The sequence below is a fragment of the Boleophthalmus pectinirostris genome, unplaced genomic scaffold (genome assembly GCF_026225935.1).
Source record: "Boleophthalmus pectinirostris isolate CB_2022bp ecotype Guang Dong unplaced genomic scaffold, ASM2622593v1 HiC_scaffold_56, whole genome shotgun sequence".
In the NCBI taxonomy this organism is placed as follows: domain Eukaryota; kingdom Metazoa; phylum Chordata; class Actinopteri; order Gobiiformes; family Gobiidae; genus Boleophthalmus; species Boleophthalmus pectinirostris.
Genome location: NW_026571430.1, coordinates 5,470 through 17,397, shown reverse-complemented (window position 1 = coordinate 17,397; position 11,928 = coordinate 5,470). Strand labels below are relative to the sequence as shown.

The window sequence follows — 11,928 nt, the reverse complement described above, 5'->3', positions numbered from 1 at the left end:
CTCCAGCGGCATTAAAGGATGAATCAAATACAGAGGGCAATTTCCATACAGGGGAAACACCATACATTAAATCTTGATAGAAGTTAACTTTTTTAAAATACAAACAATAATGATTGAGGACTTGAATGTATAAAATTATACACTTTGTTGTCAGTGAAGCTTCCTTAGAAAAAAGTTTCTGCTTGTATAATGTTACTGTTTCTGCTCTCAAGTGTTACTTAGAAAAAGTAAAAAAAAAAAAAAAAAACTTAAGTCATCAGTGTTATTTGGTAGAAAGAGGAAGTGACAGTGTGGTTGAATGGGTGAGGTAATAAGTGTTATATGTAGAAACAATACAAGACGTTGGGAAAACACATATCTAGTCTGATGATTAACTTATAAATACGTGGGGAAAGTTACACAAAAGTTACCTAATGCCCTCTTTTACAATAAAACAACTTCCCTTACAGCTCTCAAGTTTAACATCTTCTCCTGTGCAAATATTACAAACTTTTACAGTCTGTGAAAGTAAAAACTTCTTCCTGAAGTACCCATTCCTTGTCCATAATTGTTATGAAAAGAACATTAACACCTACATTTGTGGATGGAAATTTCAGGCAATTTATTTGACAAAAAGAAAGACACGACAGACATAAGAAATATTGTAATTATTGTATACAAATATCTACAAAACATTTGCTTTGTTGTGCCTATTATACAGCATATGTATTATAAAAATGAGGTACAGCTCAAGAGGTACTTAGTATTTCTAAGTACATATATTCCAATATTACACAAAATTGACTTGTGAGCTTTAAGCCATGTCATAGGGCTGATACTTCAGCAAAAACACACCTGGAGTTGTGTTGTTTCCATTCACACATTTGAGTAACTCTTTATTATTAGTCTGTCCTCATCTACAAAGCTCAAAATGCTCTGTTCCACCTTGTGATGTCGTGTAGTGGTAGTTAACAGCTACCTTTTACCTTCTGTTCAGAGATTGGCAGTTCCAAGACTGAACTCATACAGATTATTCTAATGCTGTATGAAGCTTAAAAACACAATGGAGCACTTTTTTCATTTAAGAGAAGAAGTAAGCCTAAAAATGCAGGATCTGTGTTAAACATGTGAATTAAACAAATCAGAACTTCCTAAAGGACTCCTCCAGTTCTTCAGTTGAGGTGGGTCTTAAGGTCTTGATCCAGTGCTTGATTTACATTTTCTAGGTGTTGTTGGGTTAAAAAAAGAGATTTCCCTGTATTTTTTGTTTAACCTTGGTCATACAAATGAGGAAATTTAGTACTTGGTAAAATGAAATATTTGCAAAGTGTTTTTCGTTAGAGAGAAGAACTCAGCCTAAATATGCAGGATTCGTGTGTTAAACGTGTGAATTAAACAAAACACATCTCCAGGTATGTTTTTGATGAGGAAACAACATTATAACATAGATCAGAAAATAGCGTAAAATAGGCCCTTTAAGGGACTTAAGGATAATCACAGGTTGGGAATAGAGTTATATAGAATTTTACAGAGCTGAGACAGTCTAGATGTTAAATAGATGATCCTGTTATGTGAGCTCAGTGAGTTTATAGTTTATAGTTTATAGAGGTCACAACCAAACAGAATCCAGACCCACTCATACACCAGTGCCACTTAGAAACACTGACTTAATACTTTAATAATTTACTCATTGAGTCATTAGTAAAATATTCAGACTGAAAGCCAAGGGTGACATTCACTGCAGCCTCTCTACTTATTTTGGACTGCATTTTTTTATTTTATGACTCTCTCAACCCCAAATTACAATAATTTTACTAGAGATTTTTTTTCCCTTAAGGAGTCCTTAAGTTCTTCAGTTAAGGTGGGTCTTGATGTCTTGATCCAGTACTTGATTTAAATTACCTACACTGTTGTTGGTTTAAAAAAAAAATCCCTGCATTTTTTGGTTTGACCTTGGTCATTCAAAACTAGGATTAATTTAAATCAATAATATTAATAGTACTTGGCAAAACTAAATTTATAAAGATGTGTAGGGTGGGAGATTGACATTTTCCAGCCACAGTGTTTTACCAGATGTCATAAAAACATGCCCCAGCTGTATTTTGGGATCTGTTAAACTTAAACTTGTAAACACAAATGTAAAGAGTCTATGTAGTCCATAATAATCCTTTTTCAGTCAGGACTCATTGGGAGAAGCTTGTGTGGGGGCAGCATTTCGTGTTCGGAGCTGAGACTGTGCGATGTCGGCCAAGGCGCTCTGGATCTTCTCGAGGAGGACGTCCCCTCTGTAAACCACCTCCTCCAAACGTGCTGCTGCATCATGGTTCTCCTCCTCCAACTGACGCAAACTCGCAGCCTAGGGACACAGAGGGAGAGATGTGGTCAGTTTTCAGTGACACAGGCTGGAATATGTTTTCAAAAATTAACAGAAAATGGTAACTGTCGTAAATTCCCTGATATAACTGTTTATTTAGTCAGGCATTCCTAGGCAGCTCAGGGGTCCTTGTGAGCACCATGGAAACGTTGCTACTTCTAACCTTACTGCTTGTGGCTTCAATTTGTCCTTTATCTAAGTCTGCTTCTGTGATAGAGATTATCAGATGAAAAGATAGAAGAAAGGACATTAAAGCTCCACAGACCCATTCAAGTGTCACTTTCTGACTGCAGTACTGTTTTGGATGGAGCATACATCGCATACAGTCTACAGTCCCAACTATGTATCTTTAATAGTAACAGAACATTCTTTTGCATAGCACTTAAAAGTTATGGCCTTAAAGCTGGGTAACTGATTTTAAAATTGTGAAATTTGTGAATTTGTTCCTAGCACTCACTAATCCCTTAAGAAGACCTATTGTGCTTGTGTCTGCTATAATCTGTGACATCCATAAATCATTATAATCATTTGGACATTTTAAAATTGCAATATTCATCTAAAAGGACTTAATAAAAGAAAAAGTCCACTGAGTTCTGAGTTAGAAAACGGCGGTGCCCAATGGGACCTGATGTCGACATAAACACCATCACAATAAAGAGCAGTGAAGTTGTTGGCACCTCTGATGGACAGCTGCACATCATGCTAGCAAGTCACATTCTTGGTCATTCTTTCCAAAATGACTACACAACATTGCCAAATCTTATATGTATCACAGATTAAGAAAATGAAATTAGAAAATGAAGTTAGTACAGAGCAGTGGGTGAATGCTGGTGATGCTGAAACTGGGGATGGATCTGCAAAATGGGGTTTTGAAAAAAGCCATTAAAGACTGCTCATATATAGACAAATCACTCCAAATACAACTTTGGGTGAGTAAATGAGGGGTAACAACTATAACATGGTTTGCTGAATACTCGATTTTGCATTATAGGTCTACATGTAATGTTCACTTACAAGAACTTTCAGGCACAAAGCTTTAAGTGATGAGTGCGTAAATGTTGTAATAGCTCCCTCTTGTGACAGGTAGAAGGATGCATATCGTTTTGTTGTTAATTGAGTATATTCTTTTAGGATTTCAGGAGCAAATAATAATCTAGCATTTGTTATTACATGGTCTGTTCTGTATATATTGACCTGTAAAGCTGCAGTGGACTCCTCACTGGGCAGAGAGTCAATTAACACATCCACATCTTTGGCTGTTCTGGCGATGAGGGCTGCAAACAGCTGAGCATATTCTGAACAACAGAAAACACAAACATGATGAATAAATTTGTATTGAAAGCACGTGTGTGCATCTTATTAGAGACATTTTAGCATTTTTAAGGAAAAGAAGCAAAAGGTATGGACAGTAAAGTGTACTTATAGTATAAATTGAAATTGTTTATATACTTTAACTGATTTCTAGGGTCACTAATACCACCAGTTTTCCAATACAGCTTTATTACAGTCTAGAAAACAAAAAAAACAAACTAAACTCACCCTCCGTGGGATTGGCAGGCTGGTCCTTGTTGATGGCAGTCTGGATGTTACTGAAAGAAGCTGGAGGAGCGCACTGCTGCAAGACTCCTATGGCGTTACAAAACTGATCCGCAAGCTGGAAACACGGCCAAATAAAACACATTATGTAATAATATAATGAGAGGGTGGAGAACATAAATAACCCCATAGATTTAGATTTAAATATCATGTAAAAACATTGATTAAGGCCCAGCTCTAGACACTATCGGTCAAGAAACACGTTATATTCCCTCAAAAACAACAGAGGACAACATGAAATACAATCTACTCTTGTTCACACAGTTCGTAAGTATTATTGTAAAGCTCCTAATGCACCTAAATATTGCATTAAAACGTTAAATAGATACCGAATTGACCGCGTCTTGAAGCTGCGTTAGTCTGTCCGCCATGTTTTCTGTAAACGTACATTTGATGTTCTCGCGAGATTCTAAAATATCGTGAGACTGGATTGTATGTGTGAGCTTTAGCAGCTCTGCACTTTTGGCTTGATTTATTACTGGAAAATTGACGATTTCACTCTCACAGTTAATTTAATTGGATGACTGACTGAATCGCGGGAACGTTTTGGAGATTTGGAAAGGATTAAACATACGAAAGCGCCGTGTGTTTGTGTTTTAGAGACGAGGTTAGCCTGATGCTAATGTTAGCTGTCAAACATCAACAGGAAGTCACTGATAGAATTTTCAAATGTCTTGCGCTTTGGGTTCACCAGGTAAGATCGTGTTTGATTGTACATTAACTCTCATGACTTAATAATCTAGTGAAAAAGTTCCTCTGCTTTGGGTAATTGAGCCAACGTGCCTTGTCTGTCAGCAATTTGTCACAATAAAAAAGTGCTTGCATATTCATTAGCAATCAAGGAGACGCCAAAACATCCATACGTGGCAGTCATAGACACTCGTAAAGAACAAGCCGAAATTGTGGATGGGAATGCATTGGAACTACTATGAACAACTATGCATTGAGATGGTGTTTTCGCTGGCATCGCAGTTGTCATAGACTTAGATGTTCTCCATAAAAATAAATCTTAAGTTTCAATGCGACATAATTTTAATACTAAAAAGTAGTCGCTGTTGGTTGGTATTTCTTCTGATAAAACTCTTAAAGTATAAGTGCCACATGACCTCTCACCAATCCTTATCAGCTTCCTAGAATAACATTGGAATTTATGCAATGTCCATTTTCCTACATTGAATTTAATGTTTTATGCTACTTCTAAGTAACTTTGAATGAGTTTGTGTTGCGGTAATCTTAGTATGGGGTTAGTATGGGGTTATGGGGTTATGATAGACATACATACATACTCCTCTATTTAACTAATGTTTATGTTGTAAAGTAGTAGTATTCCTATGGTTCTGTCATTGCAAATCTGTAAGCATGTATATTTTAATATTGTTTTGCTTTTCAGTCATGAACTGCTCCTTGGAGAAGGTTTTGGCCGATGCAAAGTGTCTGGTGGAGAGACTTCGTAACCATGACAACGCTGCAGAAATGCTCATCGAACAAACAACATCGCTGAACAAAAGAGTGGAGGCCATGAAACAGGTCTGTGTCAGTGTAAAGATCCTACGTTATGTAAAATTGACTCTAGTAAGCTTTAAGCCACAAGGTGTTTTCTATTAGAGAGAAGAAATACTGTATGTGTTTGATGAGGAAACAACATTATATCATGGATCAGAAAATAGTGCAATATGAGCCCTGACTTATTATGTGTATATTTGTACATGTTCTTTATACAGTTATTACAGTTAGTGACAATATTAAAATACACAGTTAGGAGTTTGGTTTGACTACCCCTCTTATTGTCTATCTGAAACTATTATTTCCCAGTCATTGATATTTCACAAACTTAATTTTAGATTAAGTGTAGATTAGAGCCCGACCGATATATCGGTTGGCCGATATTATCGGCTGATATGGGCAACTTTAGGCATATCGGCTATCGGCCGATATGCTTGCTGATAGGGGCCGATATTTCACGTGGGCATGTTATACCTCGTTATAAAGCTTAGACTCTCTACATTCTGTTCATTTAATCCAATTTACAGACAGATAAATGTCCTAATATGTGGCTCCACATCAGCATTTATCTACGGAGTCATTTGTCTGTGTGTGTCCGTACTGTCCCTGAACACACCACAGAGTCGCGTCACTCACGTGTGTTTGTTTACACGCGCAGACACAGATCCAAACACTGAGATTATATTCTTTTTACGGACAATAGGTTTGAGTCTGGATTAAAAGGACATTTATTAGTGCAGATTTGTGATGTGAGGAGGAGCCTGTATGAGCGGTGAGTGTTGGAAATATGTCGACTCTGAAGCTAGTTTTTGTCATTTGTTATGGGTTAGCTGCTGTAGCTCCCGCACATAAACAGACTGTTTTCTATTGGTCTGTTCTAAAGTGACTATATTGGCCGTATATTTGCTACTGGACCTGCACTGATATGTAAATGAGCTGTGAATAGAGGTGTGAATTATGACATTTGCGCATATAATTAATTACCGCGGCGCGCACGTATTTACGGCTAAAGGCTAATAGCGCTACTTTCTTTACTAGTTATGGGTCCGTCGCGAACGAAATGACTCTTAGAACCGGCTCTTTGAAGGGAACGACGGGAGCCTGATCCTTATTGGGAGCCGTGTTTTCTCTTTCTCTCACTTTTTTTCTCTTCACGCCGCGTGCAGATTCGTGGTATGACAGCGGCAGCGGCTAAAAACGAAACTTTGAGAAATTTGCGTGTACGTAGGATTAAAAAAATAAAAACAAAAAAAACGAGCATATTTGACTGTAGTTTAGCATAAAATAAATAAGTCCCGGTTTAGTCCTTTTTCAGTCCTGGTTTAGACCTGGTTCAGTCCTGATTCAGTCCTGCTTTAGACGTGCTTTAGACCTGCTTGCAACAAAACAAACTGAAGAGCCACTTGGGAGCCAAAAGAACCAGCAGCTTTTAGTGAGCCGAGCTAAAAGAGCCGGTTCTCTAAAAAGAACTGGAATACCCATCACTAGTGTCTAGAATGTGATGCAAAAATGCCATTAAGTCAACCTACTGTCTGTAAATATGATGTAAAGAGGCAGAATAACAATAAATGTTGCCTAAATAAACCCAATTTAAAATCCACCGGAGCCAAACCTAAGTTTTTTAAACAATTCAACATTTACAGTGAATTTTTACATCACTAAATATATCGGTGATTATATCGGCTATCGGCAGCTCCAACTTCCATTATATTGGTTTCATATCGGCCACAGCAAAATCCATATCGGTCGGGCTCTAGTGTAGATATAAACACACCAGCAATTTTCAAAATGAGAGTAGACAGGTAAAATAAAAATCGAAAGGTTGCCAGCTTCGATCAGCTGTATGAATGTTATTTGTGTTTGTGAAGAAGTGGTTGGTGGTAGTGCTGCTGTTGCAAATTGATTACATGTTTCAGATCTGCCCCAGGCCCTCTTCCATAGTATCTTAAGGAAATGATATAATGCTTTGAAAATCTATTATGATTAATTATTTTCACAGTACCAAGAGGAGATTGATGCACTGAACCAAGTTGCAAGACACAGACCTCGATCGAGTTTGGTTTTAGGAATCCAACAAGAAAATCGCCAAATCAGAGAACTACAGCAGGAAAACAAAGGTACACACACAAACAAAAATAAATCAAATTGTATCTCATCAATACCAACTGTATGTGTCATCTCAGAATTACGGACATCACTGGAGGAGCACCAGTCGGCCCTGGAGCTGATCATGACCAAATACAGAGAGCAGGTGTTTCGGCTGCTCATGGCCAGTAAAAGAGATGACCCTGCCATAGTCACACAGCTAAAGGAGCAGCATACTACGGTTAGTAGTTAAAAGTTAAAAGGTTCAATTCCATGTCCATGTAATGATGTGATACTCTCAGACGTGGAAGCGAGAGCCTTTTGGCATTTTCAAAAGAAATGATTCACAAACTTGCCATATTAATCTGCTTTTTCTATGCATACCTCCTTGGTAGACCCAGTGATTACAGAGATATTAATCATGAACCAGACCATATTATCTGCAGATCAGATTATTCTACCATATAATTCTTTGAAGCCCTCATCCTATATTTTTAATAATTGCAGCTGAGAATATTAAGATCACACAAGAATCACAGCTAGTTAAGAATATTTTGAATTTAGTTTTAATTTTCCTAGTGTCTCCGTTTTATTTTATATGTTTTATAGGAAATGCAGGCTCATATAGACAAGATAAATGAGATGGCATCTGTGATGCGGAAGGCCATAGAGGTGGATGAAGGACGAATCTGTGAAGATGAAGAGAAGATCAAACAACTTGAGGTAAAAAAATAAAATAAAATAAAAAATGTGTAAGTAAATTGGTATCTTCTTTTATCTTGCCCTGTACCAGTGTCAACAAAACCTCATTATGCCATTATTTTGTGTAAAGAACATTAAATCTAATCTCACCCTTTGACAGTCTATAGTGATCGATTTAGTAATCGTGATTCATTGCTTGTTTCTATTAATGCAGGTCTATGGTCAAACACAACTACTGCCACTTCTTCTATTGCCCAGATTACCCATTCTGGATTCAGTAAAGCTATTAACTATTCATGGATATCTAGAAAGATGAAAAATGAGGACCGTTGCCATAGCAAATAAGTAAATATTGTGTCTTTGGAATGGTAAAAGTCTTCAAAATATTGTGTTTAACAGGATACTGAAACCCACAAATTTACTAATTATATTAAAACTGTAGGCTGTAAGAAAATGTCAACATTCATCTTTTTGTGTATTAGCCATACCTGGACTGCACTGATATTGAGGTTTTGCTTGTGTTTTGATATTTCCAGCTGGAGAATAAAGGCCTCCGTGAGCTGCTGGGGATCAGTCGTGAAGCTTTTTTGGTTTTGAAACGAGAGGACGTCTCGGAGAACACCTCCCTCTCTCCTCTGTTAACCAGCGCCGATGTCAGTTTACGGAAGAGTTAACTCCACAGCGCTCCTCATCTGCTGTACTCTGCTATAGGTTGCATTCATATCCTAGAGTTTGCTGCATAAATCTTGAATGAAAGGCCAAGGCCAATATTAATCAGTGGGTGAGGAACTAAAACCAAAAACCTGATTACTTTTTTCTTAAGATTTAGCTCCAGAAGCTTACAATATACAATACAGGCCACTTTTGAGGCACTGAGGAGGCTAGCCTGTTTATATAAAAGATTAATAATACAACAAAATATTTATATTGTGGCATTTATTGCTCTTTCAAAGTAATACAATCATACTAAATTATACCTTAGTCAACATTTAGTGTATCACCCAGTACCATATACTTTTAATAACTCTAATCTCATATTAAATGCCCTTTTTATGCAAGATTAAAACTATTTGAACTCTTCAATATTTTGTGTTTTTCATTCTAAAATAAGATAGGAATATGAAAATATTTATACATGTAATTCCTCTCTTATTTCTGCATGTAAAACATGTGAATGAAAGGAAATGCCACTCCAGATTTGTTCTGATGAGGAAAAATTGTTTGTTTATCACAGTAAAGGACCTTAGATTATAATATAGATTTTATGGCATTATTTCATTGTGTGAGTGCAACCTATCAGCCTTAGACTCATAAAGACTCTATGATCAATCTATATTTTCTGATTTCATTCCAGCATGAGATGTTTATGCTGAGTCTTGGTTTGGTCAATCAAAAACTATTACAGCATACACAGTTTTTATGTTTTGTTTCATGGGATTTTTGTTTTCTAATTATTGACTGCATGCAGGATACTTTCATGTGTGCAAGGTTTTTAAGTGTGACTGAGGAAATGTAAAAAACAAAAGCTTGAGGTCAAATAAATTATAAACTGACTGTATTAAGTGTTTAGTGCATTCTTAATTCTGCCCACTGGATGTCACTAGGTTTTATGAAATTCCTTAAGTTTAATTATACCCATTTTTATTTCATGTTTGTGTTCATGTTTTTATGTACACTGTATTCCTAACTCAGTTTAGGTTATAGTTAGACTAGACTTCTGTTTAAATTCCTATTTGGAAGGGTAATTTTAATCCTAAAAATATATATATTTTTTTAAATAGATCCATTTTAGCTGAAAGTCAATTAGAAAATCAGTGGTGGCAGTTAAAATTCATGTAACAGAAACGCATATTAGTACATTTCTCTTTTCAATGAACAGAAGTGTTCAGTATGATACAAGAGGGTATTTGTACAGTTTAGCCGTTGATCTTTTGACTCCTTTCTAAGAGATAATATTTATTATATCTATATAAGTGTCTGTCTATTCACATTACAAACTGTAAAAATTTGGTCAAAGGTCATAAAGTCAAAACATGAGCATAAATTTTGTCCACTTAGAAAACAATGGATGAAATGTGACATAATCATATCTTTGGGCTGTTGAAGTTCAGAAGACACAACTGAATCATTTGTTCCCTCCACTGTATCCTGCTTTCTCACAAACCAGCGATCCTTCTTGTTCATTCATAAATCTCCTGTCTTGCAGCTTCAACCTCAAGCATCCAGCTATCTGTATGTTCACAACTATGCCCAAACAATCAGACATGGAGTCATATCACATGAAAAAACAAAACGCTATACCAATTGTTACCCTAGAATCGAGTTATGCGTTTTCATCATTGTTCCGTAATCTAAAACAAGAATATCAAAATTGGTGGAAGAAAGAGTAAGACTGAAAATTTTATTCAAGTAAAAGTGGCATAAAAGGGCTAAAAACGTTGTTGTTTGTAATAGTGCTTTATAAATAAACTGGATTTGGATTTGAAAAATGTACCCTATACAAGTGATGCTGAGAAAATTGTGTAAGTAAATTCTAGTTACTAGTTACTTTTTTAATCAGATCAATCTTTTATACAAATCTTGATTACCATGTGAATTAAGTTGTTTTAAAAGCAATCTGCATATTCTTTAAATTCTCCAACTTGACTTTTTAACTAAAAGCTGGTCAAGCAATATACAAGTTGAACACATTTTAAATAGCCCGTAAACCTTAACACAATATCGCGATATTTGAAGTCTGAACTCTCGCGTAAACACACAACATTTGACTGGAGGCAATTGTCTATGGAGGAGACAGAGGAGCGCGCAGCTCGCCGCCAAAATCTCGCCTTCTTAGTCCATCATGCTTTGTTTAGGGGCGCTTCTGTCACCGTGCAGAACAATCCAGGGATTATAATGACTTTTTAATTGAAATAGGACATGTTTTATTGGTAGAAAACGCGGAGGAGCGAGAATGTCCCGTTGGAGGAGTTGTGGTCCGCTGCTTCTTCTGTGCCTGGTTTGTGAAGTTCAATCGCAAGTAGAAAGTAAGTAATCCGAGCCATCAATGAAATATCTGAAGTATTATTATCTAGATTATTTACAAATATGAACGTGTGGATCATTGCTTTAGTATTATGCATCTCTCACTTATTTGAAAGTCTTGGGTGCTTGAGCATTACCACTTCACTCATTTGCCAATTCATATTTGGGGTGAAATAAATTAGTTTGTGTATTGAAAGTTCAAAGGTCATCTGATTTCTGCACGTTTTTAGGTTTATTTGTCAATTCAAGCCACAGTGAATGGAGCAACAAGAGTGTGAAATGAAAACTTGTTGCTAAATTATGATGACACATAGTCCTAGAGTAGACCAAATAAATTACTTAAAATTTGTGAGAAGCTCTCATTTTTATTTTACACTACAATAAATATAAAGAAAGAGTAAAGAAATTAAAATATATAACTTTCAGAACTGCAATGAACTGCCATTTAGTTATCATTTAAAATGAGTGTGTAATGAGATTTTATGAGAAGACAATGTGTATGACTTTCTTTCTTTTTTTTTTTTTTTTTTTTAATCTTATGTTATTTTTTATTGTATTTTTACTGCTGTTTCTTAACTATATGTGGCTGGCAAGTTAGAAAATATGGCTATGCACAAATAGGCTATTTAAACTTATATAATCAATGCAAAAAGTAAAACTATTTC

At 36.0% G+C, this 11,928-nt stretch overlaps 2 protein-coding genes across 2 annotated transcripts; one reads left to right on the top strand and one right to left on the bottom strand.

Annotated features, from left to right (window-relative positions):
- Positions 1-630: 630 nt before the first annotated feature.
- med21 (mediator complex subunit 21) lies at positions 631-4,362 on the bottom strand. The gene is made up of 4 exons (XM_020926664.2): positions 4,279-4,362; positions 3,893-4,007; positions 3,548-3,648; positions 631-2,335 (listed from the first exon to the last, which is right to left on the bottom strand). The coding sequence occupies exons 1-4, from the start codon at positions 4,318-4,320 to the stop codon at positions 2,156-2,158; spliced, it is 438 nt and encodes a 145-aa protein (XP_020782323.1). The 5' UTR covers positions 4,321-4,362; the 3' UTR covers positions 631-2,155.
- fgfr1op2 (FGFR1 oncogene partner 2) lies at positions 4,358-9,797 on the top strand. The gene is made up of 6 exons (XM_020926548.2): positions 4,358-4,643; positions 5,340-5,476; positions 7,452-7,569; positions 7,636-7,778; positions 8,147-8,260; positions 8,776-9,797. The coding sequence occupies exons 1-6, from the start codon at positions 4,619-4,621 to the stop codon at positions 8,911-8,913; spliced, it is 675 nt and encodes a 224-aa protein (XP_020782207.1). The 5' UTR covers positions 4,358-4,618; the 3' UTR covers positions 8,914-9,797.
- Positions 9,798-11,928: the final 2,131 nt, after the last annotated feature.

Bases quoted from the DNA above. Each gene is read 5' to 3' on its own strand.
- med21 (XM_020926664.2), bottom strand. From the start codon at position 4,320: ATGGCGGACAGACTAACGCAGCTTCAAGACGCGGTCAATTCG. The intron at 3,649-3,892 runs GTGAGTTTAGTT...TCTGTTGTTCAG, and splicing joins GCCTGCCAATCCCACGGAGG to AATATGCTCAGCTGTTTGCA. The intron at 2,336-3,547 runs GTCAATATATAC...CTGTGTCCCTAG, and splicing joins AGTCCACTGCAGCTTTACAG to GCTGCGAGTTTGCGTCAGTT.
- fgfr1op2 (XM_020926548.2), top strand. From the start codon at position 4,619: ATGTCTTGCGCTTTGGGTTCACCAG. The intron at 4,644-5,339 runs GTAAGATCGTGT...TTTGCTTTTCAG, and splicing joins TTGCGCTTTGGGTTCACCAG to TCATGAACTGCTCCTTGGAG. The intron at 5,477-7,451 runs GTCTGTGTCAGT...TTATTTTCACAG, and splicing joins GAGTGGAGGCCATGAAACAG to TACCAAGAGGAGATTGATGC.